This window comes from Podarcis bocagei (assembly GCF_964188305.1).
Source record: "Podarcis bocagei genome assembly, chromosome: 5".
Classification (NCBI taxonomy): domain Eukaryota; kingdom Metazoa; phylum Chordata; class Lepidosauria; order Squamata; family Lacertidae; genus Podarcis; species Podarcis bocagei.
Genome location: NC_138129.1, coordinates 34284789 through 34304214, shown reverse-complemented (window position 1 = coordinate 34304214; position 19426 = coordinate 34284789). Strand labels below are relative to the sequence as shown.

Genomic DNA, 19426 nt, shown 5'->3' with positions numbered 1-19426 from the left:
CCAATGTTGTCCTTTTCTTTGCAAGAGATTGAATAGCAACAGATCTCTCGGTCCTGGATGGCAGACAAGTTCCTGCAGGAAAAACAGAAGCACAAGAATATCAGGCTTCCTTGGGGAAAGCACTACATACAGAGAAAGGCACCCACAATGAAATGGGCAAAACGTGCTTCTCTCCCTGCAGCAGTGACTCCTGTACCTTTCCCTGCCAGTCCCATGTATAATAGCCCACTCACAATCCAATGGGGGCCTATACATGTGGATTCCATGCATACAACACCCACTCATGGATATATGGAGGGTCTGGAAGGCACTACTTCATTCTCTCAGAAGACTGTCTGAGCTCGCCCAAATAGACAGCTACCGTCAACCTATTATTTCTAGGTTAACCAACATTTCCACAAGATGTAAGGGAAATCTATTCCTCACAAAACCAACATTTCCTGTCACCTGTATTGATTCCCCTTTAATTCCTTCGTGAACTCCAGTGCTATTGCATTGCAATTTTCTTTATTTAGTTATAGTAGTAAAGGTAAAAGCTGGCCCTTTTCTACAAAACTAAACAAAATCCACACTTCCTCTGCATATCTCTATCCTATTTAGCCATCCACTTGGGTTTCTATTCAGCGTTTCTTTAGCAATATATTTCAGACAGTCAGATGCTTTCCTTTCCCCTCCAATAATAGGTGAAATTCAGTTTTTTCATTTCTTATTCTCCTCACTCCAACACCGCCCCCCGTTAAACTCCAGGACAGGAAAGCAGGCAGGGCATTGGATAACAGCGCCCACTCCTCGGGGAAGGGTGCTGCTGCCCAAAAGCATCCAACAACATGTGACAATGTGTATACATTGTCAGGAAAGACAATGGGGAGGGGCTTGACAGGAGGGGAGCTGGTGACTCCAGTTTTTGGTTTAGCCAGCAAAGCTAGCCCCAAACAGCAGCCCCATGCGGACAAAGCACCTCAGCTCAGTGGTGAACAGGGGGGTTATTACTGTTGGATGCAAGTTATCAAAATGTTAACCCTGGTAGACAAATAGCATGGGAGAACGATAGCACAACTCCGGTCTAGATCTTCTATACATAACACATTTGAGAATTTTCTTTTTCCTCTCTCCAGTTCCCTTCCAATCTTCCAAGATGCTCGCCTTAAACCAAGCTTTGTTTTCTTGAATTGCGCCATTTTAGCACGTGACAATCATGAAATTCCTAGACTTCAGTTCAATCACATTATCCAGCCAGTACCATAAAAAGGAAAGACGAAAACACTGGCCTGCCTTTGGCGCCACCCTGTGGTACATTCACAAGGCTCCAAGGTATTTTTTTTTTAAGAAAAACAACAACAACCTGATATCAAGTCCAAAGTTTCCTTGGCTCTTTGCATTTCCACTAAAACTTAAACAAATTTAAGCTCCATATCAATCATCGATCCAACAGAAATGGTGATTTGTTCTATGGCACCTAAGAGACAGGCAAATCACTAGGCATGGCTTAAGCTTTCACAGCTTGTCAGACACATAAGTTCTTCCTTGCATTGCACCCTATGTACAGAGGAAAAGGCACTGTAAACCACAAGGCATATTGTACACCCCTGACATTCCTATGTAAAATGCACAGTACTGAAGTTTGTGGCCAGACCTGCTGTGTTGCCAAGAGGGGAAATATTCCTGAAGGCTTGTATGCTTCTATACCACTTGGGCACATTCTGCATCCATGATTGCCAGGTTGTTCATTGGTGGATTTGTCATGGGCTGTAATTAACTCAGGAAGCCATAGGGCTGGGCAATATGGAGATATATCATCCAAAACTGGTTTGTAGTCAACATCGTGATAACCGTTTCATAGTATCTGACCTGGCAATATATCACAAATCACGAAAAACCGTGAAGCGGGTCATCGCTTCTCTCATGATTCCTGCCACCCCGTTGTAAAAATATGTTAAAGGGAAGTAAAAATGTACTTAAGTACTCCTAAGTAGTAGCAGTTGGCCAAGACACCACCCCATTCACCTCTACATAGTTTCATCCTTATGTCAGGCATCATGATATTTCGGTATATCGTGATGTTTAGCTGGTGATATATTGCGATGTTGAAAACCAGATATTGCCCAGCCCTAGAAGGCAATAACACTCCCCAAATAATGTAATATGGAGCCCAAGAATGGGACACAGCCAGACAACTTGCCAATGCCTAGACAACAGGGTGCCAAGCACGTCCAGTCACAAAGGTTTGCTACTTTGTGCTCACCCACAATTATTTTAGATTTTTAGACTTCCCGGCCCTTCAGGTTAGTGGCAATGCTGTGAGTACACACACAGCTCCACATTATGCCAACACATTCATTGCCCACTTTCAGCAATGCTATCTCTTGTGCCCAAATGCCTCACCTCTCCCTGAGAAACAACAGCACCATTATCATCTGGAACCATGAGAAAAAAGGCCAACTAAAGAAAGTGACAAAACATCAACTGTTGCCACCTACAGCTTCAAGTGAGACCCTCTCCAACACGTTTTATCAATGAACTATAGGACATCATGGGCAACTGTATTCCTTGTGTGGTAGTTATGTCATCATTAGAAGACATCACCCCAATCTTAAATATCTATCTGCCGGAAAGAAAGAAAAAATGGGACTATGCCTTACGACAAACACAGGTGCCAAGTCCATTCAAGCAACACTATTACCAAACCTAATATTCTCAACCATACTGTTGGATGTTTATTCAACTGCACAACTTCCAGTGCAACATATACCCACAGTCCAGAAATAAGGTGCCTTCTAGATAATGTTGGAATCAACCGCCTATCAGCCCCAGACAGCATGGTCAATGGTTGGGGTGATGGGACTTGTAGGCTAGCAATATCTGGAGGGTACCATGTTGGCTATCATTGCTATGACCTCTTGATAATGCCCTTCTGCTGCCCACATAAGATAAACAGATCTGGCTCTATATATGAAAATGCACAGACATAATTCGGACACAGAAATGATTAGCACTCGGAAACCTAAATGACAACTCTCTCAGAACACACTGCTGGTGACCTGAAAGTCAACATGTCTACAAAACTACTTCAAACTGCTCTAGCAATTCAGGGGGGTTGGACTAGATGATCCCTTCCAATTCTACATGGGTCCCTTCCAATTCTACAATTCTATGATTCTAATATGAAACACCAGATTTTGTAAGTGAGTTTGATTATATTGCATCTGTGGAGCTGTTGATTTCTTCTCCCCAAAACAAGAGTAGAATTGGCATAGCTAGAAAGGTAGGTGATAATACTATGACAACCAGTGTGTGTGTTATTTCCACACACTCTCTACTGAGAAAAACATTTCATGCAGTTGACAAAGCTGGCTCTAGTCCACAAAAGCTAGTGCCACAATAAATATAAAGGGCTTTAAAAGGGCAACACAAGACTCCATGCTGTTTTTCCTGCAGCAGACTGTAACAGCTACCTTTCTGGAATTTATGCCACAACCTTGTGAAAGGAATTAAGGATCTGCATAGCCCAGCCGTGGGGGGGGGGTGGCAGGGGACCAGACCTATGAGTTCAAAGCAGCCTTAAAAAACAAGCAGATGTCTCCCCATTGTCGTAACAGCAAATTTCCCCTTTAAGGAATGCAGCAAGAGATCCAAATTACTGAAGATTTTTACAGCTGGAGAAATAGATGCCTTGGCCTAGTTCTTTTTCAGCCACTTGGTAGCAGCCTCTCATCTGTTGGAAACATGTGCATGTCTGAGGGAAATAAGTGAGCAGTCAGAAATGCACCAGCACTAAAGCAATCCTACAGCAGCCTTGCCAGTGTTGACAGAGCACGAGGTCCTACCTGCCCCTTAAGAGAGCTTCATACAAGCACTAGCTCTCTTCCAGCAAGTTATGTTATTGGTTATTTGCAGATTTATAAACCACTTCTGATTCTGATATGGCAAAAGATGGAGATGGGGGCAGTGATGCAGGTTTTCTGGAAATTTTTTGAATTCAAAGTATTGCATTGGAATTTTTTCTGAAGGCCAAGACAGTGATCTAATACAGCATGCTTCTTTTACTTGCATTCAGCAAACAAAGCTAGAAACTTGCTTGCCTACTATCACATTTGCAATTGCCATGCATTCATAGTTATTAATGAACTTATGAAACACTTTTCTGCAGAAAAGCAGTGCAGAAAATTTCACTTTCCACACCACTGAGGGAGACACGTGCAGATTCGGCAATGGGCACCAAAATGTACAGGACTTCTGATTCATTCAAAAATGCTGCTGTGATCTAGGATTATGATCTTTCAACCACATCAAACATATCCAGATCCAATTTCCCAAACTCTTAAACCGACTTGTGTGTATGAAAACCAATTAATCAGTGCAATGTGAATGCCTCAGTCAAGCTCAACAATGGTGCATTTTGAGATGCAAAAGCCCACAGTCGGCAAATACCTGTAACTCCAAGTCCTAACAGCAAATACTTACATCTTCTCAATGAGCTCCTTCTCATCCAAGGCACCAGGCAGATCTCGCTTGTTCCCAAGAACAAGGACCTGAGAAAGAGAAGAGGGTAGATCTCTCAGTCCACAGCTCACATAGGCAGCTCACATCTACCACTGGATCAGCCAAGGGTGGCTCCATTGGTTATGATAAATAAACCCTATATAGCCATGTTTTTAATAGAACTGACACCCTTGAAGCAAAGAATTTCTTTATAATCCAGGGGAACGTCTTCTAAGCATGGAATCAGAAAAGCCAGGTCTACATCACAGTGACAACAGATGTAACTACCACAACTACATGGTCAGTTCCTGAATACAAGGAAAACACTGGTGGAATTAAAATCAGCAGGGTTTCAAAAAACAAAAACCTAGCCAAATGTGTCAATTACATATGCTCCAATTCTCTAATAAGTGTTTTTTGTTGCGCTCAGCTGCAACGTATGTTGAAAAGGACTTCAGATTCTCTGGTGGCAGACGGACTTTGCAGAACAAGGGTATTTTCCCATTTCATGGATGGAATATTAATACAATAGCAAGCACCACTCATTTGGCTCATCCTAGACTTTCTCACCTCAAACTCACATACATTGTACCCTCAAGGACTCACAGCATTAAGGTAACAGCGGTAAGTGGTGTGTCCTTTATCTCTTCCAAATGGTGCAGTAATAAATTTTCTATATCGCACTCTAAACAGTTTCCCTGTTCTAACCAAACCTTTTATATCTTGGAAAAGAGACATCCCAACAACACAGTCCAGCAGAGCAAAGCATGCAAATAGAGAGGAAGGATTTAATCCAGAGTCTGGTCTGGAAGGCTTGCCACTAATCATCCACTGCTAGTTATGATCCACCACACACTCATACGGATCTGTTTGCTTACTTAGCCTCTCTCCAGAACTGGAGCAACTTACAGGGATGCCCTGGAGCTGTGGCTTATCAAGCAGGTTGTGAAGTTCGTTCTTTGAGGCTTCAATCTTCTCCTGGTCTGCAGCATCTACCATGTATCTGGAATGAAATCAACTACATTAGCTCTGAGGACAAGAAGCAACAGGTGCTATTGCATGGAGTAGCCAAACCAGAGGAAGAGAGCAATCTCCAGAAAGCAAGGTGGGTTATACTGAATCTTCATTTGAGTCCCAGCCACTGAATATAGGGTCCTAACTAACCACTACCTTGCATTAGATTCAGTTACTCTCCCCATCCCATAAGTAGGGGGAATTGCAATTCTGAGACCACATACTTTCAGTGTGGCCACCATAATGCTACATATCAGTCCAAATTTGTAGAAATCCTTTTGGTTTGCAAACTTCATATAAACTGGTGAGAGGACTAGTTTTGAGTTTTGTTTTATAATTTATGTTGATATTTTTTGCTTGGGGATGGGGATAGACTGATTTTTACTGAAGAGTGCAAAGAACAAAGAGCAGATCCATACAGGTGGGATTAAGTTTAAGATTTTTATCAGCCATCTGCCAACATATGTTTAAATTCAAGAGAGCTAAAAGTTGGGGCGGGGCGGTTGGAGTCTGCTGAAAACATTTTGTTCAAGATACTTGATTTTGTGTTAGAGGGACACTCAGCATAACGAAGGGTTCAGATCCTTAGACCCACTGACCATCTATTACCAAATTCCTAAGCCGCCATAGAAATAAGGCCCTTGCCACTGCCAGTTCTGATTTCTTGTGGCACACAAATTGCTGCTTGTGCCACTACCTTAATGGGCAATCCTTATCCCTGCCCTTTTCCAGAGTGCCTCCAATGCTCAACACAAGAAGCTGCGAGGTGCTCTTGTGCAATGCAACAATTCAGCTGCTCTAACTGCTGGTTGCACAGCAGGAGCTTGGCAAACCGCATCTATGTTAAATTATTCATCGGGCAAAATGTGCTAGGCTGGCTCACCTAGAAAGCCAGCAGGCAGGGAATATGGGATGCAGTGTGCAGATTTCCTACATGGAGTTTTTATGTTATAGTAGATATCGAACAAGCACAGAACATCTGAGAAGCATTTGATAATGTGGAAATCTACAAGGAAATACTTCTGAAACAGCATACACAGTACTGGATTTCTAACTGAGCCCAGCTTGTATTGCCTCTGGTCATTGGCAGTGGCCATCAAGGTAAGCCCAGCTGAGAAGTGCCAAGAATCTGGTATGATGTTCAGTTTCGGTTTCAGTTTCTGTTAATTGGTTCTCGTGGGAAACTTGCAGATTCTAGCTTCACCAATTAACTCAAGCTGGTGTCAATTTACTCTTGGCAGAAAGCCCAGGTCTGCTTGACCTAGAAACTACTCACTCTGATTGGTTAACGAGCAGCACTCAACTCTGTTATCTAGGGATTGCTAGCACAGTTTGGTGTGAGGTGTGTTAGGAGTTAGAAGTGCTGTGAATGGTTATGAGAGAGAAAGAGAGGGTTTATTTTGCTTTTATTTGTATGCAGAAACTCTGCTGGTTTTATTTTTCCTTTTTAATAAATCCTGTAAATAGTTATTCTGAGTCTAGCTGACTAGTCATCATCGCCGCAACTAGCTTCTTCGCTGTGCAGGAAAACTCTGCTACGTTTGGGCTAAAGCCAATAGGGCTATGCCTGACACTCCAAAGTTCCATGAGGTTATGGGCATTGTGCTGCCAGCCTGAGTTGCGGTGGTGTCAGCATCAACGGCGTTGGTTCCAGTAGTTCCAGAGGTTGTTGTTCCTGGCTGGTTCCTGACCGTGGTGAGCTGGTGACGCAGTGGACGCAAGGACAACAGCTGCAGCGTGTGAGTGCTGGGTGCTGTGGTTCCTGTTTTCTCTCTCGGTGGTCGTGAGTAGCTGGTTCCGGGTTCCAGGGACATCGCTCTCAAGATGGCCTCACAACCAGTTCAGATGGCTTTTGAGCGTCTGAATGACTCCAATTACTTGCTGTGGTCGGAACGCATGCAGGCAGTGCTGCAGAGGGATCGTCTCTGGCAAGTGGTGAGTAAGTTTCCTGCAAAGCCTGATGATGAAGACCTCGATAAAGACCAAAGAGCAAGGGCCACAATTGTCTTGGGGCTGGAAGATTCCCAGTTGCCGTATGTGAGGGGAATCAAGACAGCTAGAGGTGTGTGGCAAGCACTTAAAGAACTCCATGTGCGTGAGACAGCGGTTTCCAAGCTGTTCATTCGCAAGGCATTGTACAAGGCAATGTTACAGCCTGGGGTTACAATGCAGGAACACCTACACAGTTTACAGTTAAAGTTTGTTGCGCTCCAGGAAAGAGACTGTGCATTAGACCAGCAGGAGAAGGTGGCTATTATTTTGAGTTCTCTCCCTGAAAGCTGGGATAATTTAGTTTTGTCTCTAGAAGGCATGCAGGAGCATGATTTATCAGTCAGTTACGTTACTGGGCGTTTGATTGAAGAATGGCAGAAGAGGCAAGAAAGGTTGTTGGCTGCAGAGGCTTCTACAGGTGGGCGGTTTGGAAGGAGTTCTCATGCCGTGCCAGAGGTGAAGCAAAAGCAGCGTACCGGTGAGGAGTCAGCGTTTGCTGTTAGGCGTTGTTTCCGATGTGGGTCTTCAGCGCATCTAAAACGACAATGTCCGGAGTTGGTCAAGTCTCAGTTGCCGGTGCAGGAGCAGAGACGAGATCAGCAGCAGCAGCAGCGTAAAAGGAAATTCTTCAAACAAAAACAGTCGGCTCAGCTGGTGACCGGCGAGGTCAAGATTGCTGATGAGAAACAAGCGGTCTGGGTGGTCGATTCGGGAGCGTCTCGCCACATCGTGAATGCAGATGAATTGTTTGTTTCCAAGAACTCAGCACAGCGCAGCCAGGTGGCTCTAGCAGACGGAAGTACTTCCGAAGTGATTTCGGGGGGTGCAGTTTTTGTTCCTTGTCTTCGTGAATGTTTGCAAAATGTACTTTGTGTGCCGTCATTAAGGAGCAATCTGATGTCTGTAGATTGTTTGCTAAAAGCTGGGTTTAAAGTGCATTTTGAAGGAGACAGTTGCATTATTAAGAAGGCTGGTGAGATTTTAGGCACTGCTAAGTCAGAGGGAGGCTTGTTTTGGCTTAAAGCAGGATCTCAAGTTGCAGCAGTAGTCAGTAAATCTCAGCCTGCAGTGAGTAACAAAGCTATACATGACAACTGTGTGCACTTATTGCATAGGAAAATGGGGCATGCTTGCTGGAAAAGTGTACTAAAAATGTCTGAATTGGCTGATGGGGGTAATTTAAAGAGTTGTAACAAGTACCTTGATTGTAATGTTTGTAAAAAGGTTAAAACCCACAGAGTCTCTTACCCCAGAAGTGACAGAGTTAGTGAGTCACCGCTACAGCTGGTTCACATGGACGTAATTGGTCCATTTGCTGTAAGCAGGGGTGGATCGCGCTTTTCACTAACAATTGTGGATGACGCCACGCGTTATTCTTGGGTTTTTCCCATGAAAAATAAGGGTGACGTGTTCACTAAGTTTAAAGGCTGGGTGGCATCTGTGGAAAGATTTCTGTCCATTAAACTCAAAAGGATTCAGACGGACAGAGGTGGCGAATTTATGTCAAATGCCTTTAGAGATTGGTTACAAAAGCGTGGCATTGGGCATAGAAAAACGAACGTTTTTTCCCCAGAGGAGAATGGCGTTGCAGAGCGGAAAAACAGATCTTTACAAGATATGATGTTTGCCATGCTTGATGATGCTGATTTACCCATGTCTTATTGGGGGGAGAGCATGCTCACCGCGTGTTATCTCCAAAATAGGCTCTTTCATCAAACAATAGGTACAACCCCGTACTTTAAATTGTTTCAGAAAAAACCCAAAATTGACCATTTGCATGTGTTTGGATCAAAAGCCTGGGTATTAATTCCGAAACAAATGAGAAAGAAGGGAGATCCTAAGACCAAACAGTTAGTGTTTGTGGGTTACCAGGAGCTGGGAAAAGGTTTCCGCTTTGCTGAAGGGACAAATGGCATTGTGATCTCCAGGAATGCCAGTTTTTGTGAACATAGTGGCTGGGAGAGACTACATGCCAATACTGAGGTTTGGTTTGAACCTTCCCAGGAGCTTCATGACTCTGAAAGTAGACACAGAGAATCAGAGTCTGAGGGGGAGGAAAGTTCAGATAAGAGCTCTCAGGAAAGTGAAGTTAGCCAAAGACCAGTTGCTAAGCAACAAAAGAGAGGTCGTAGTTCTGAGGAGGAAAGTGGGTCAGAAGAAAAATTTTCTCCCAGAAGATCTAAAAGACAAAACAAAGGAGTGCCTCCGGTGCGTTTTTCTCCTGATACTGCAAATGTGTTTAGTGTAAGTGCAGAACCCAAGAGTTTTCAGGAGGTGTTAAAGTTACCAAAAGAGGAGGCAGAGCGCTGGAAACAGGCAATGGAGGAAGAGATGTCCTCTCTGAATGAGCACAAGGTTTTTACACCAGTAGCAGCGCCTGAGGGGGCAAAGATTGTAGGCTGCAGGTGGGTGTACAAAAGACTTAGGCCCGGTTAGGACATATCTAGGGTTGGAAGTGTGCTGGGCCCAAGATGGCAGCTGCCTAATTAGTCAGCAGAACAAAGTTAAACAACTACTGACTACATACAGGATGCAGGATTGCAAAGGGGCAGCGGTGCCTATGGATCCAGGTTTCATAAAAACACTTCATACAGATGAGAGTCCTGAATTTGAACATCCTGATGTATATCACTCTGTAATTGGAAGTTTATTGTATATAGCACAGTGGTCCAGACCTGATATTAGCTATGCAGTAGGCATATTAAGTAGATTGGTCTCAAAACCCACACTAAATGCCTGGAAAGGGGTAAAACAAGTTCTGAGATATCTCAAGCAGACAATTGGCTATATGTTACAATTAAATTCTTCAGAGGATGAAATGTTGAGTTGCTACTGTGATAGTGACTGGGGAAATTTGCCAGATAGAAAATCTGTCACAGGACTAGTCATAATGGTCGGTGGAGCTTTAATCAGCTGGCGGTCGCGCAAGCAAGACGTTGTAAGTGTGTCATCAACGGAATCAGAGTATGCCGCATTGAGTGAATTGTGCAACGAGGTGATTTATTTCAAGCATTTGTTGGCAGATTTAAATGTGAATTGTGGAGAACCAGTACAAGTTTACATTGATAATCAAGCTTGTATAACATTAAGTAAAACAGAGGGTTTCAAATCGCGTTCCAAACATATCTCTGTAAAATACCAAAATGTACGTTGCTGTGTACAAGACAATGTAATCACCTGTACTTATGTGTCAAGTGAAGAAAATGTAGCAGATGTGTTAACTAAACCATTGGCAAAGGTAAAGAACAAGCGAATGTGCAAGGGTTTAGGTTTGCTGGAAAAATAATCTCCTACATAGGTGTATTTGGTGTTAATTGTTCAGCAGAATCTGTGAGGGGGTGTTCAGTTTCGGTTTCAGTTTCTGTTAATTGGTTCTCGTGGGAAACTTGCAGATTCTAGCTTCACCAATTAACTCAAGCTGGTGTCAATTTACTCTTGGCAGAAAGCCCAGGTCTGCTTGACCTAGAAACTACTCACTCTGATTGGTTAACGAGCAGCACTCAACTCTGTTATCTAGGGATTGCTAGCACAGTTTGGTGTGAGGTGTGTTAGGAGTTAGAAGTGCTGTGAATGGTTATGAGAGAGAAAGAGAGGGTTTATTTTGCTTTTATTTGTATGCAGAAACTCTGCTGGTTTTATTTTTTCTTTTTAATAAATCCTGTAAATAGTTATTCTGAGTCTAGCTGACTAGTCATCATCGCCGCAACTAGCTTCTTCGCTGTGCAGGAAAACTCTGCTACGTTTGGGCTAAAGCCAATAGGGCTATGCCTGACACTCCAAAGTTCCATGATATGAAGCGCGCAGAAGCCCTGATCTAAGGAAATTAAAGAGCCTCTATTCTGTACATGCTGGTTTCTGCCATTCCCCAGTTTCTGCTGAATTATGTAAGCTACCCCTTAAGTGCCATGTACAAGCTATCTGGAAGAAGCATCTATATTTTCTGCTTTTGTTATTTTGCAAAGTGCAATGTATACTGAAGACACTATATACCCCTTTTAACAGTTCTGAAGGGATAAAGGCTTCCCTTCACCCTACATTTGTGTATATATAGCTTCTGAGGTACACATAATATAGCTTTTAATGCACACATTTCATGTTTAGAAGACCAAACCCTGCAATCTGGTAAGGTAATTAAATATTCTTACGAATGGGGGCCTCAGAGAGAGATGATGCTTCTGAAAAATGGAGATCATAAAAGCATCCATCTCTGAAGGAAAGTAACTGCTTCTTGGAGCAGACTTCTTCCTTTTCAAAAATCACCTGTCTATGAATACTATTATCCAACTGTCTATACCAACACACATCTTCTCCAAAAAAATGGCATAGAAACCAGCTTATAGTCAAGGCTGGGTAGTCTGCGCATGAACTTTGAGGAGGAATCACAGGTCAGTGGTAGAGCCCATGCTTTGCATGCAGAAGATCCTGGGTTCAAATCTGCGGCATCTCAGCTTAAAGAAAGTTGCTACTAGTGAGAACAAACAATTCTAGGCTAAATGCACAAACAGCCTGACCTGGTATATGGCAGCTTTCTAAGGAATCCCAAGGGTGTTTTTTTTTTTGCTAAAAATAAATATATATTAAAATCTATGGCTTGAATAAATGTTAGAATTAATGAATTTGGTTGTTTTTCCAACCTCTCTCTACCTCTAGTAGACACAGGGAAAGGAAGAAACAATACAAGGCACTGAAGCCACATTCCCTGACCACTGGAAATTCAATCCTCTCCAGTCACTCACCAGGCAATCTCCAAATCAGAGTCTTGTGCCAGTTTCCTACCAAAAAATGCCCTCCACCTGGCTGCTCTTCACTCCCTGAAGGTGCTATTCTTCAAAACAGAATTGGCTCGTTTTTAAAAGGCGTACTTATAATCAGGTGTAGCACGGCCATTTGGCAGAGGCGCTACAGAAATACTTTGTCTTGCTCTATTTCAGCCCAAGAGAGGAGAGCAGCAGAATGGCTGAAGGTTATTCCGTCCACCCGTACCAGGTACTCAAAGGAATAAAGAGGGTTTCACAAAAAGCAGCACCAGCAGGAACTGAAGAGTCAGCCAAGGACACTGAGATCTTTCAGAGACAGCACAGAAGTCTGCAGCTGTCAATAAAAGGCCCTGCCCCACAGCCTACTGACAGTGAGGGTTTGAACTGAACGGCTGCCTGAAGAACCTGCCTCCTCCTGCTGCCTTCCATGCAGTTAATCAGACTCCACAAGCAACCCTTTGTGTGTCAAAAGTGGCCTGATGCAGAAGCGGTGCTTTATTTGCAACTTTATTTGGTACAGTGTAGCTTAAGTGCAGCCATCCAGTGGTTATTTGTGTGTGCAGTAACCCTCAGAGCAGGGGCACTCACTTATGGTTCAAAGGCAGGTAGGATCCAATGGAGTCATTGTGACATTCTATAAGAAATAAAGAATGGATTTATGGAGTTGTAGTTCAACAACATCTGGAGAGCCACAGGTTCTCGGGCCTGATATAAAGGATCCCAGCCTGTGCTTAGAAGTGAAGCCACACCTGTAAGGTAGGTAAGAATCTCTTTACAGTTCCAAATGTGATCCAAGAGACAGTGGATATGTCCTGTGGAACAAAGAAGCCTCAGGGTTTATCATCTTTGCCTGAGTTTATTGGACTGATTTGATCCCACCACCACCACACGGCTCCAGTGTTCAGAGGAAGCCTAGGACTTGTCTTGAGAGTAGCACACAGCAATCTCAGAGCTTGGTGACAGACTGAGAATTGAGGCATGGAATACTTACACTATGGCGCTGACTCCACGGCAGTACCGCTCCCACATGCTACGAAAACGAGGCTGGCCCCCAATATCCCAGAGCTGTGGGGAAAGAAGCAGCAAGTTAAAATATGGGTGAGGACTACGATGTGAGAATTTGCAAGCCCAAGCATTCTCTTTGACTCGCACATACTTGGCCCCACTGCCTGCTCTACACTTTCCCATGTCTTCATTTTATGCATGGTCATCCAGTCTCTCCACAGCCCACACTCTTTATTATTAAGGAAGCCATCTGAAGCGCTACCAGAAGATTTCAAAGAGCCTTGGGTTTCTGAGCAACAGTGGTACAACAATGGCCACTTCACAAAAGCATTCTCACACTCTCACACTTGCAAATACTGTAAAGAACCCAAGTATTCAAATTACAGTATTATGATGAATTAAAATTTACTAGGATTAGCTCCACAAAACTCTTGAGTGATGGAACTGATATCCAAACTAATTAAATAATATTTGCAATGTTTTCCCGGTCAAAACACATAAATGGAACTGAAGGAGGCGAACAGTCTACTGATATATTTAGAAATCCTGCATTTAACCAGACACACTCTACTGCCACTACTCTGCTTAGGCAATTCCTTTTAGGATCCCCACCAAACACCTACTCCTCTCTCTAACAGGAGCAGAGCTAATTATTCAAATAATACACAAAAACAATAGGGTATCTAGCAATAGTGAGAGAAAGACCACCCAGAAATTCACATCCACAGTTTTGACTAGAAGACACCCCAGAATAACCTTAACTTATATTGTAAACCACCCTGTGATATATTGTATACTGCCTTGCTACTCTCAGATGAAGAGTAGTATACAAATTAAACAAACAAACACTTCTATATTTTGTCCTCATATGTATCTATAAGCAATCTTCTGATTTAAGAGTGATTTATAAAGAGTTATAAAAATTAAAAAAATAAACACATCATATAAAAAGTGAATAAAATATTACAACCAGAAGCAGTAATCAATTTAGTGCTCAAATTGTGTTGGAAAACAGGGCACCATCAATAAAATAAATTCATAAACTCCATTCCAGCACCATTCAGTCTGAGTTAAACTTTTAGTCTAAAAACTGCAGGTGAGGGAGGTGGGCCTTCTCTCTCCGCAAACTAAATTCCCCAATAATTTGAACATTGAACCAATTTTAAGAAAAACTTATCAGAGCATCCCTAGAGTCCTCTAGAAAAGGGTTGGCTCAGCTTGGCACCCAGAAACCAGTTTGGTGTTATGGAACAGCATAGTTTTAAAAAGCTGGTGTTAATTCAACCCTGTCGATCTGCCAGTGCTTCCTGAAACCCCCAAGCTTGCCCGCAGCACTATGTTGCAAATCTAGGAGCACACTTGCCCAAGACATACTGCATCTTACCTTTATAGTAACATTTCCCTTGGTGATCTTCCTCATATTGAAGCCCACTGTTGGGATCATATCTTCATTGAACTGCCCCGACTAGAACGAAATAAAAATAGATCAGTCTTTCATATGGAAGGCTTGGCTGTTTCTGTCTACCGCGTTCCACCTTGGCTAATCAAGCTCCCCTGAGAGAAGAAAAAGCGATGAGATGTGTTCATTCCTAGAGCGAAAGAAGTACCTATTTAGCATCACACATTTTGAGCACTTTGAATAATATACCAGAAGTAACCCTCAAGTACTGAGGGTTAATATCAGAAAATATTGCAGTATTTCTAAACTGCCTTTCATCATGTAAGATTCCAAATATTTTGGAGGTGGTGGGGAGGGAAAGAAACCAGAGGCAAAGCCTCTTAAGTAACACCCTCCTGGCTACCACTGAATAAACCATGGTTGGTTCTACACAACCATATGCTTCACTGGTAGTAATCAGCTGTTATATGTCAGGTATTCACTGGAATACCCATTCACCAAGTGCCTACTTTGTTTACATTTAGGCACCAGGTAAACACTATTCTTTTTGCTTGAGCATTTGGGGTTGACACTTGCCAGATAGATTACAGTTTGCCTTTATGGGGCTTTAGTGCTGCCTTGGGGGCAATATTTGGAAGAGAGCGCAGGATTTTTTTCAATTTTTATTTTTAAAAACAGCTTTGTTGTTAATAGGCAGTGTTTCAACATGTCTGTAATCAAACTGTTTCTCTGCTGATGAAGGTTGAGAGAATTTATGAGGAGGCAGATAACCTTTCGATGGCAAGCACTGGAAACAAAATGTGCAGGACACACAGACACATCAGTCCTGTTGACTGCATGGACCAGGACAACATGAAGCATCTTATAGATTGGAAGTGCTGAAACAAATCAAGGGTGGGTGGGTGCAGAGAACGTATAATTTCTCTATTTTGTGCAAGGTTTTCTTCCTCTCCTTCATTGTATAAAGATAAGTGACAGGGAAGGTGAGATGTATTTCAGGAGAAATAACCTTATTAACAGACAGAGCCAATACTCAGGTTATACTATGAAAGGACATGGGAAATGAGAGTGCTGCTGGCAATGTTTTTTAGAAGAAAAAATAAAAAGAATGATACTCAAGGGTTGAATAAAGTTACTTTAATGAGAGGTGTTCTTTATGCTAAGAACGCAAGTAGCAATAATGGAAGCTTGCCACCTTGGCCGTACAGTTATCTGCATGTCAATTAATTTGGTCCCCACGGCCCATTCCATATTTGGCTTCTGCTGAGACACAGCCTATAAGACAACTTAATGCAACGTCTGACAAGCTCCCTGGGAACACAACTTGCATGAACTGGAACACAGGACATGAATTAAGAGCCAACAAGGAATAAGAACTTTCACTTTTGACAGACTTGCTTTGTTCAGAGAGCAGAAACCCTGAGCCAGCATATTTTTACCCTTTTTTCCTCAATTTTGTTCTGTTGGCTTACATTTCTATAATAACTGCAGTATAGTACTCTGTGCTTTGCTCCAGCCAAAGTGCCTGCAGGGAATTAACTTTCACATACCCATTGAGCAATTCTTCAGCACTTGCTGAGTCAAAAAGGTCTATTATATATATTCTGGTCTGTTCATTTTTAACACCCAAATTTCAAATTTTACCTGTTTATTAAAAGAAAGCTTTCTAAACAAACAGCAAGTGTGCTCACAGTATGTTGCACATAAACACAAAACTAAACACTTGCAATTCCTATAGGAAGCACATAAATATGTACAGGAAGTGTGTGAACCTCAATGAAACATTAAGGGACAAAATGGCAATGAAGGCGTCCAGTTCAGACATAACCCACCCCCGCTCCCAGCAAGAACACTTTATTTAAGGTTGACAAACTTAGAGCAGAGGAAGCAGAAAAGGGAATGGCAACATCTGCCCCGTGGAAAGGAATTATCTGTCCTACGTACAATGAGTTGCAACATTAGATTTCTCAATGTCACAAGACCTTAGAAATTAATATGTCTGTCAGCAGAGTTCAGCCCACTGCTGCTTTCTTTCAGTGATTTACGGTTTTAAGATTACTAACATTCTTAAACTTCTCTTGCTTTTAATCTGGCCTCCAAAGTTTTACGAGGCTGCGAGTCTCCAGCTCATATCTAACTGTCAGCAATGAATTTATGTTAACTCTCTGATTAGAAAAACTGAGTGCTTTTAGCCATCAGCTTCTCAAGATATGACACATCAGCAAATCTTCCAAGGTTCCGAGACTCTTCACAAAGATTTTGTGCTTATTCTCCCAGCGTTCCATTTCAAAAGGCATAACCTGATACTTGTCGAGAAAATAACAGACTGCTCGAAAACAACAAGCTTCAAAAAAAAGGCCAACCAGTACAAATTTCACCTGGGTTTTAACAAACCATGCTACTCCAGTCCTTGGGCCAAAAGGTCATTGGTGGGATGAGCTCAAGCATTCTGTTTCCCTGGTCTATAGCACTTGTGAAATAGGCTATCAAAATTACCTGGAAAATTGCAGGTGGAGTCCAATTTCAATATGCACACAGTGTATGTTGAGATTCCAGAACAAAGAGATGAACAAGTCATTTAGAGTTATGGGTAACACAAGAGGCTTTGCAGATACTGAGGTGAACGTTTGGTTTTAAAGCCTCAAAGAAGTGTGACTCCACAGGTAAACAGAAACCTTGGCCTGCCCACTGCTTCAGACCAAAGGCCCATCTAGTCCAAAACCATGTTTTCACAATAGCCAACCAGATGCCTATGGTAAGCCCACAAATAGGACATCAGCACAACAGCAGTCTCCTGTTCACAATTCCTAGCAACTGGAATTCATAAGAAAACCAACCCATTTATTATTTGAAGCATACTATTCTACTCACTGGGCACTCAGAATGGCTTCACAGAACAGATGAAGGATCTATTGGATCAGAGGATGGACAGTGACCAAGTCACAGTTTCACAGAGCTGTTAAAAGAGTGACAACCACGCTCTAGTAAACTCCATTTGGGGCTAACGTATGTGGAGCTATCCTTGAAGACAGTTTGGAGACTGCAGCTGGTTCAAATAATAATAATAATAATAATAATAATAATAATAATAATAATAATAATAATAATAATAATTTATACCCCGCCCTCCCCAGCCAGAGCTGGGCTCAGGGCGGCTAACACCAATAAAATTCCAGTAAAAACATAATAAGAAAAAAGAAAAAGAAAAAAATACAATTTAAAATACAGGTTAAAATGCAATTTAAAATGCAAAAGGCTCAGCTGCCAGAGTTCTGCCAGATTTTCTGTATGGGACCACATTACATCCATACTTAAAGATCTGCAGTGGCTACCTTTTCACCACTGAGCCCAATTCAAGGTGCTGGATTTGATGTATAAGGCTCTAAACCCAATTCCCTGAAGAAGTCCCTCTCTCCATACTGTCCACCCTGTTGGTTACACCATCTCTGAATGAGGTCAGTGAACCTGTGACATGCCAGAGGGTAACCTCAGCACTTACACCCTGGTTTTGGAATAACATTTTCCTAAGGCTTGGCTGGCACCAATATTATCCATTTTCCAGAGTTTCTAGTATGATCCTACAGGGCTTGCATTGGGACAGATGGGTGATGTACTGCTTTGTAATCTCCCTGTTTTCATTTACCATACCGTGTTTTGTTGGTTTTTATTTTGTTTTAAAAATTGCTATTACCCACCCTGAGATCACACTCAACAGTAGGGTAGTGAATAAACTGCATAAATGAAAAATAAAAGCCACACTTTTATCAATACAACTTTCGGGGTATTCTTCCTCCCTCAATTTATTGTGACACACAAGGCTTAGAGCCAGAGGTCATGGTGCTCTCATATGACTAAAAAGCAAAAAAGACCCAAGCATTTGTTTTGAAACAACTCATACTTGCACAGAGCAACTTTACTGTTTTGCCAAGAAGCGCCTGTTGAAATCTGGAGCAATTTGTTCTGTATGCAGACTATCATACAGATAGCAGAAACGCTGCTTGATAGCAGAAACGCTGCACAACAACAACTTCTTTTAGCTTGCCGATTAAGCAGTCTTTGTTTTCAGCTACAAATGTAGCAAGAGTACTGGAACCCAGTTCATTCCATGATAGCTACGGAGTACAACTGGGTATCCAGATTTGCCGCTCCTCTTTATCTTTATCCTCTTGAAGTTATTTTGAGTGCTAGTTAGTCTATTGAAGGATTGTTCAGAATTCAATTATTACTGCTGTTAGACAATCTGTCAAATCAGTGAATTTTGTGATGGATTTTAGTAGTTGTAAACCACTTTGGGAGCCAATGTTGGCTGAAAAGTGAGATAGAAATATAATTTATCTAACAAATTATCTAACTTGACCCAATACCCCTTTGCTCAAGAACTTCTTCATATTTTTCATTTGGGAAAACAGGTCTTTGTTTACAAAAACCCACTTGTAGACTTCTGCAACTCTCCCATATTTGGATATGTACATATATATTTAAAAAAAGATTGACAACTTGCTTATTAATAGAACCAGTGAGACCAGCAACACAATGCTGTTGTGCACCTCTATCCCCTAAGACTGCTCTATTCATGGCTCCAGCCAGTCTGGAAAAGGATCCTTTGAGTGCTTTTCAGATCTCCCAGGGGAGGGTTCCTGAAAATCTGCCACCTCCTATTTAGTTAAGAAAGGGGCAATATTTTCAGATAACTATTATGGGAACCAAATCTTTCTGATACGAAAGTGTCCATCTGGTCTCAAATCTTTATAATCTTTATATAGTATTTTGTGAAACTGAC

General features: G+C 42.2%; 1 protein-coding gene across 1 annotated transcript in view; it reads right to left on the bottom strand.

Annotated features, from left to right (window-relative positions):
• Positions 1-19426, bottom strand: part of ARL8A (ARF like GTPase 8A) — a 41992-nt gene that overhangs the window by 2703 nt on the left and 19863 nt on the right. The window contains exons 2-6 of the mRNA XM_081194579.1: positions 14632-14712; positions 13234-13307; positions 5389-5482; positions 4462-4529; positions 2-72 (exon numbers count right to left, since the gene is read on the bottom strand). Coding sequence (XP_081050705.1) covers positions 2-72; positions 4462-4529; positions 5389-5482; positions 13234-13307; positions 14632-14712 — 388 coding nt within the window. The remainder of the gene's footprint in view (position 1; positions 73-4461; positions 4530-5388; positions 5483-13233; positions 13308-14631; positions 14713-19426) is intronic.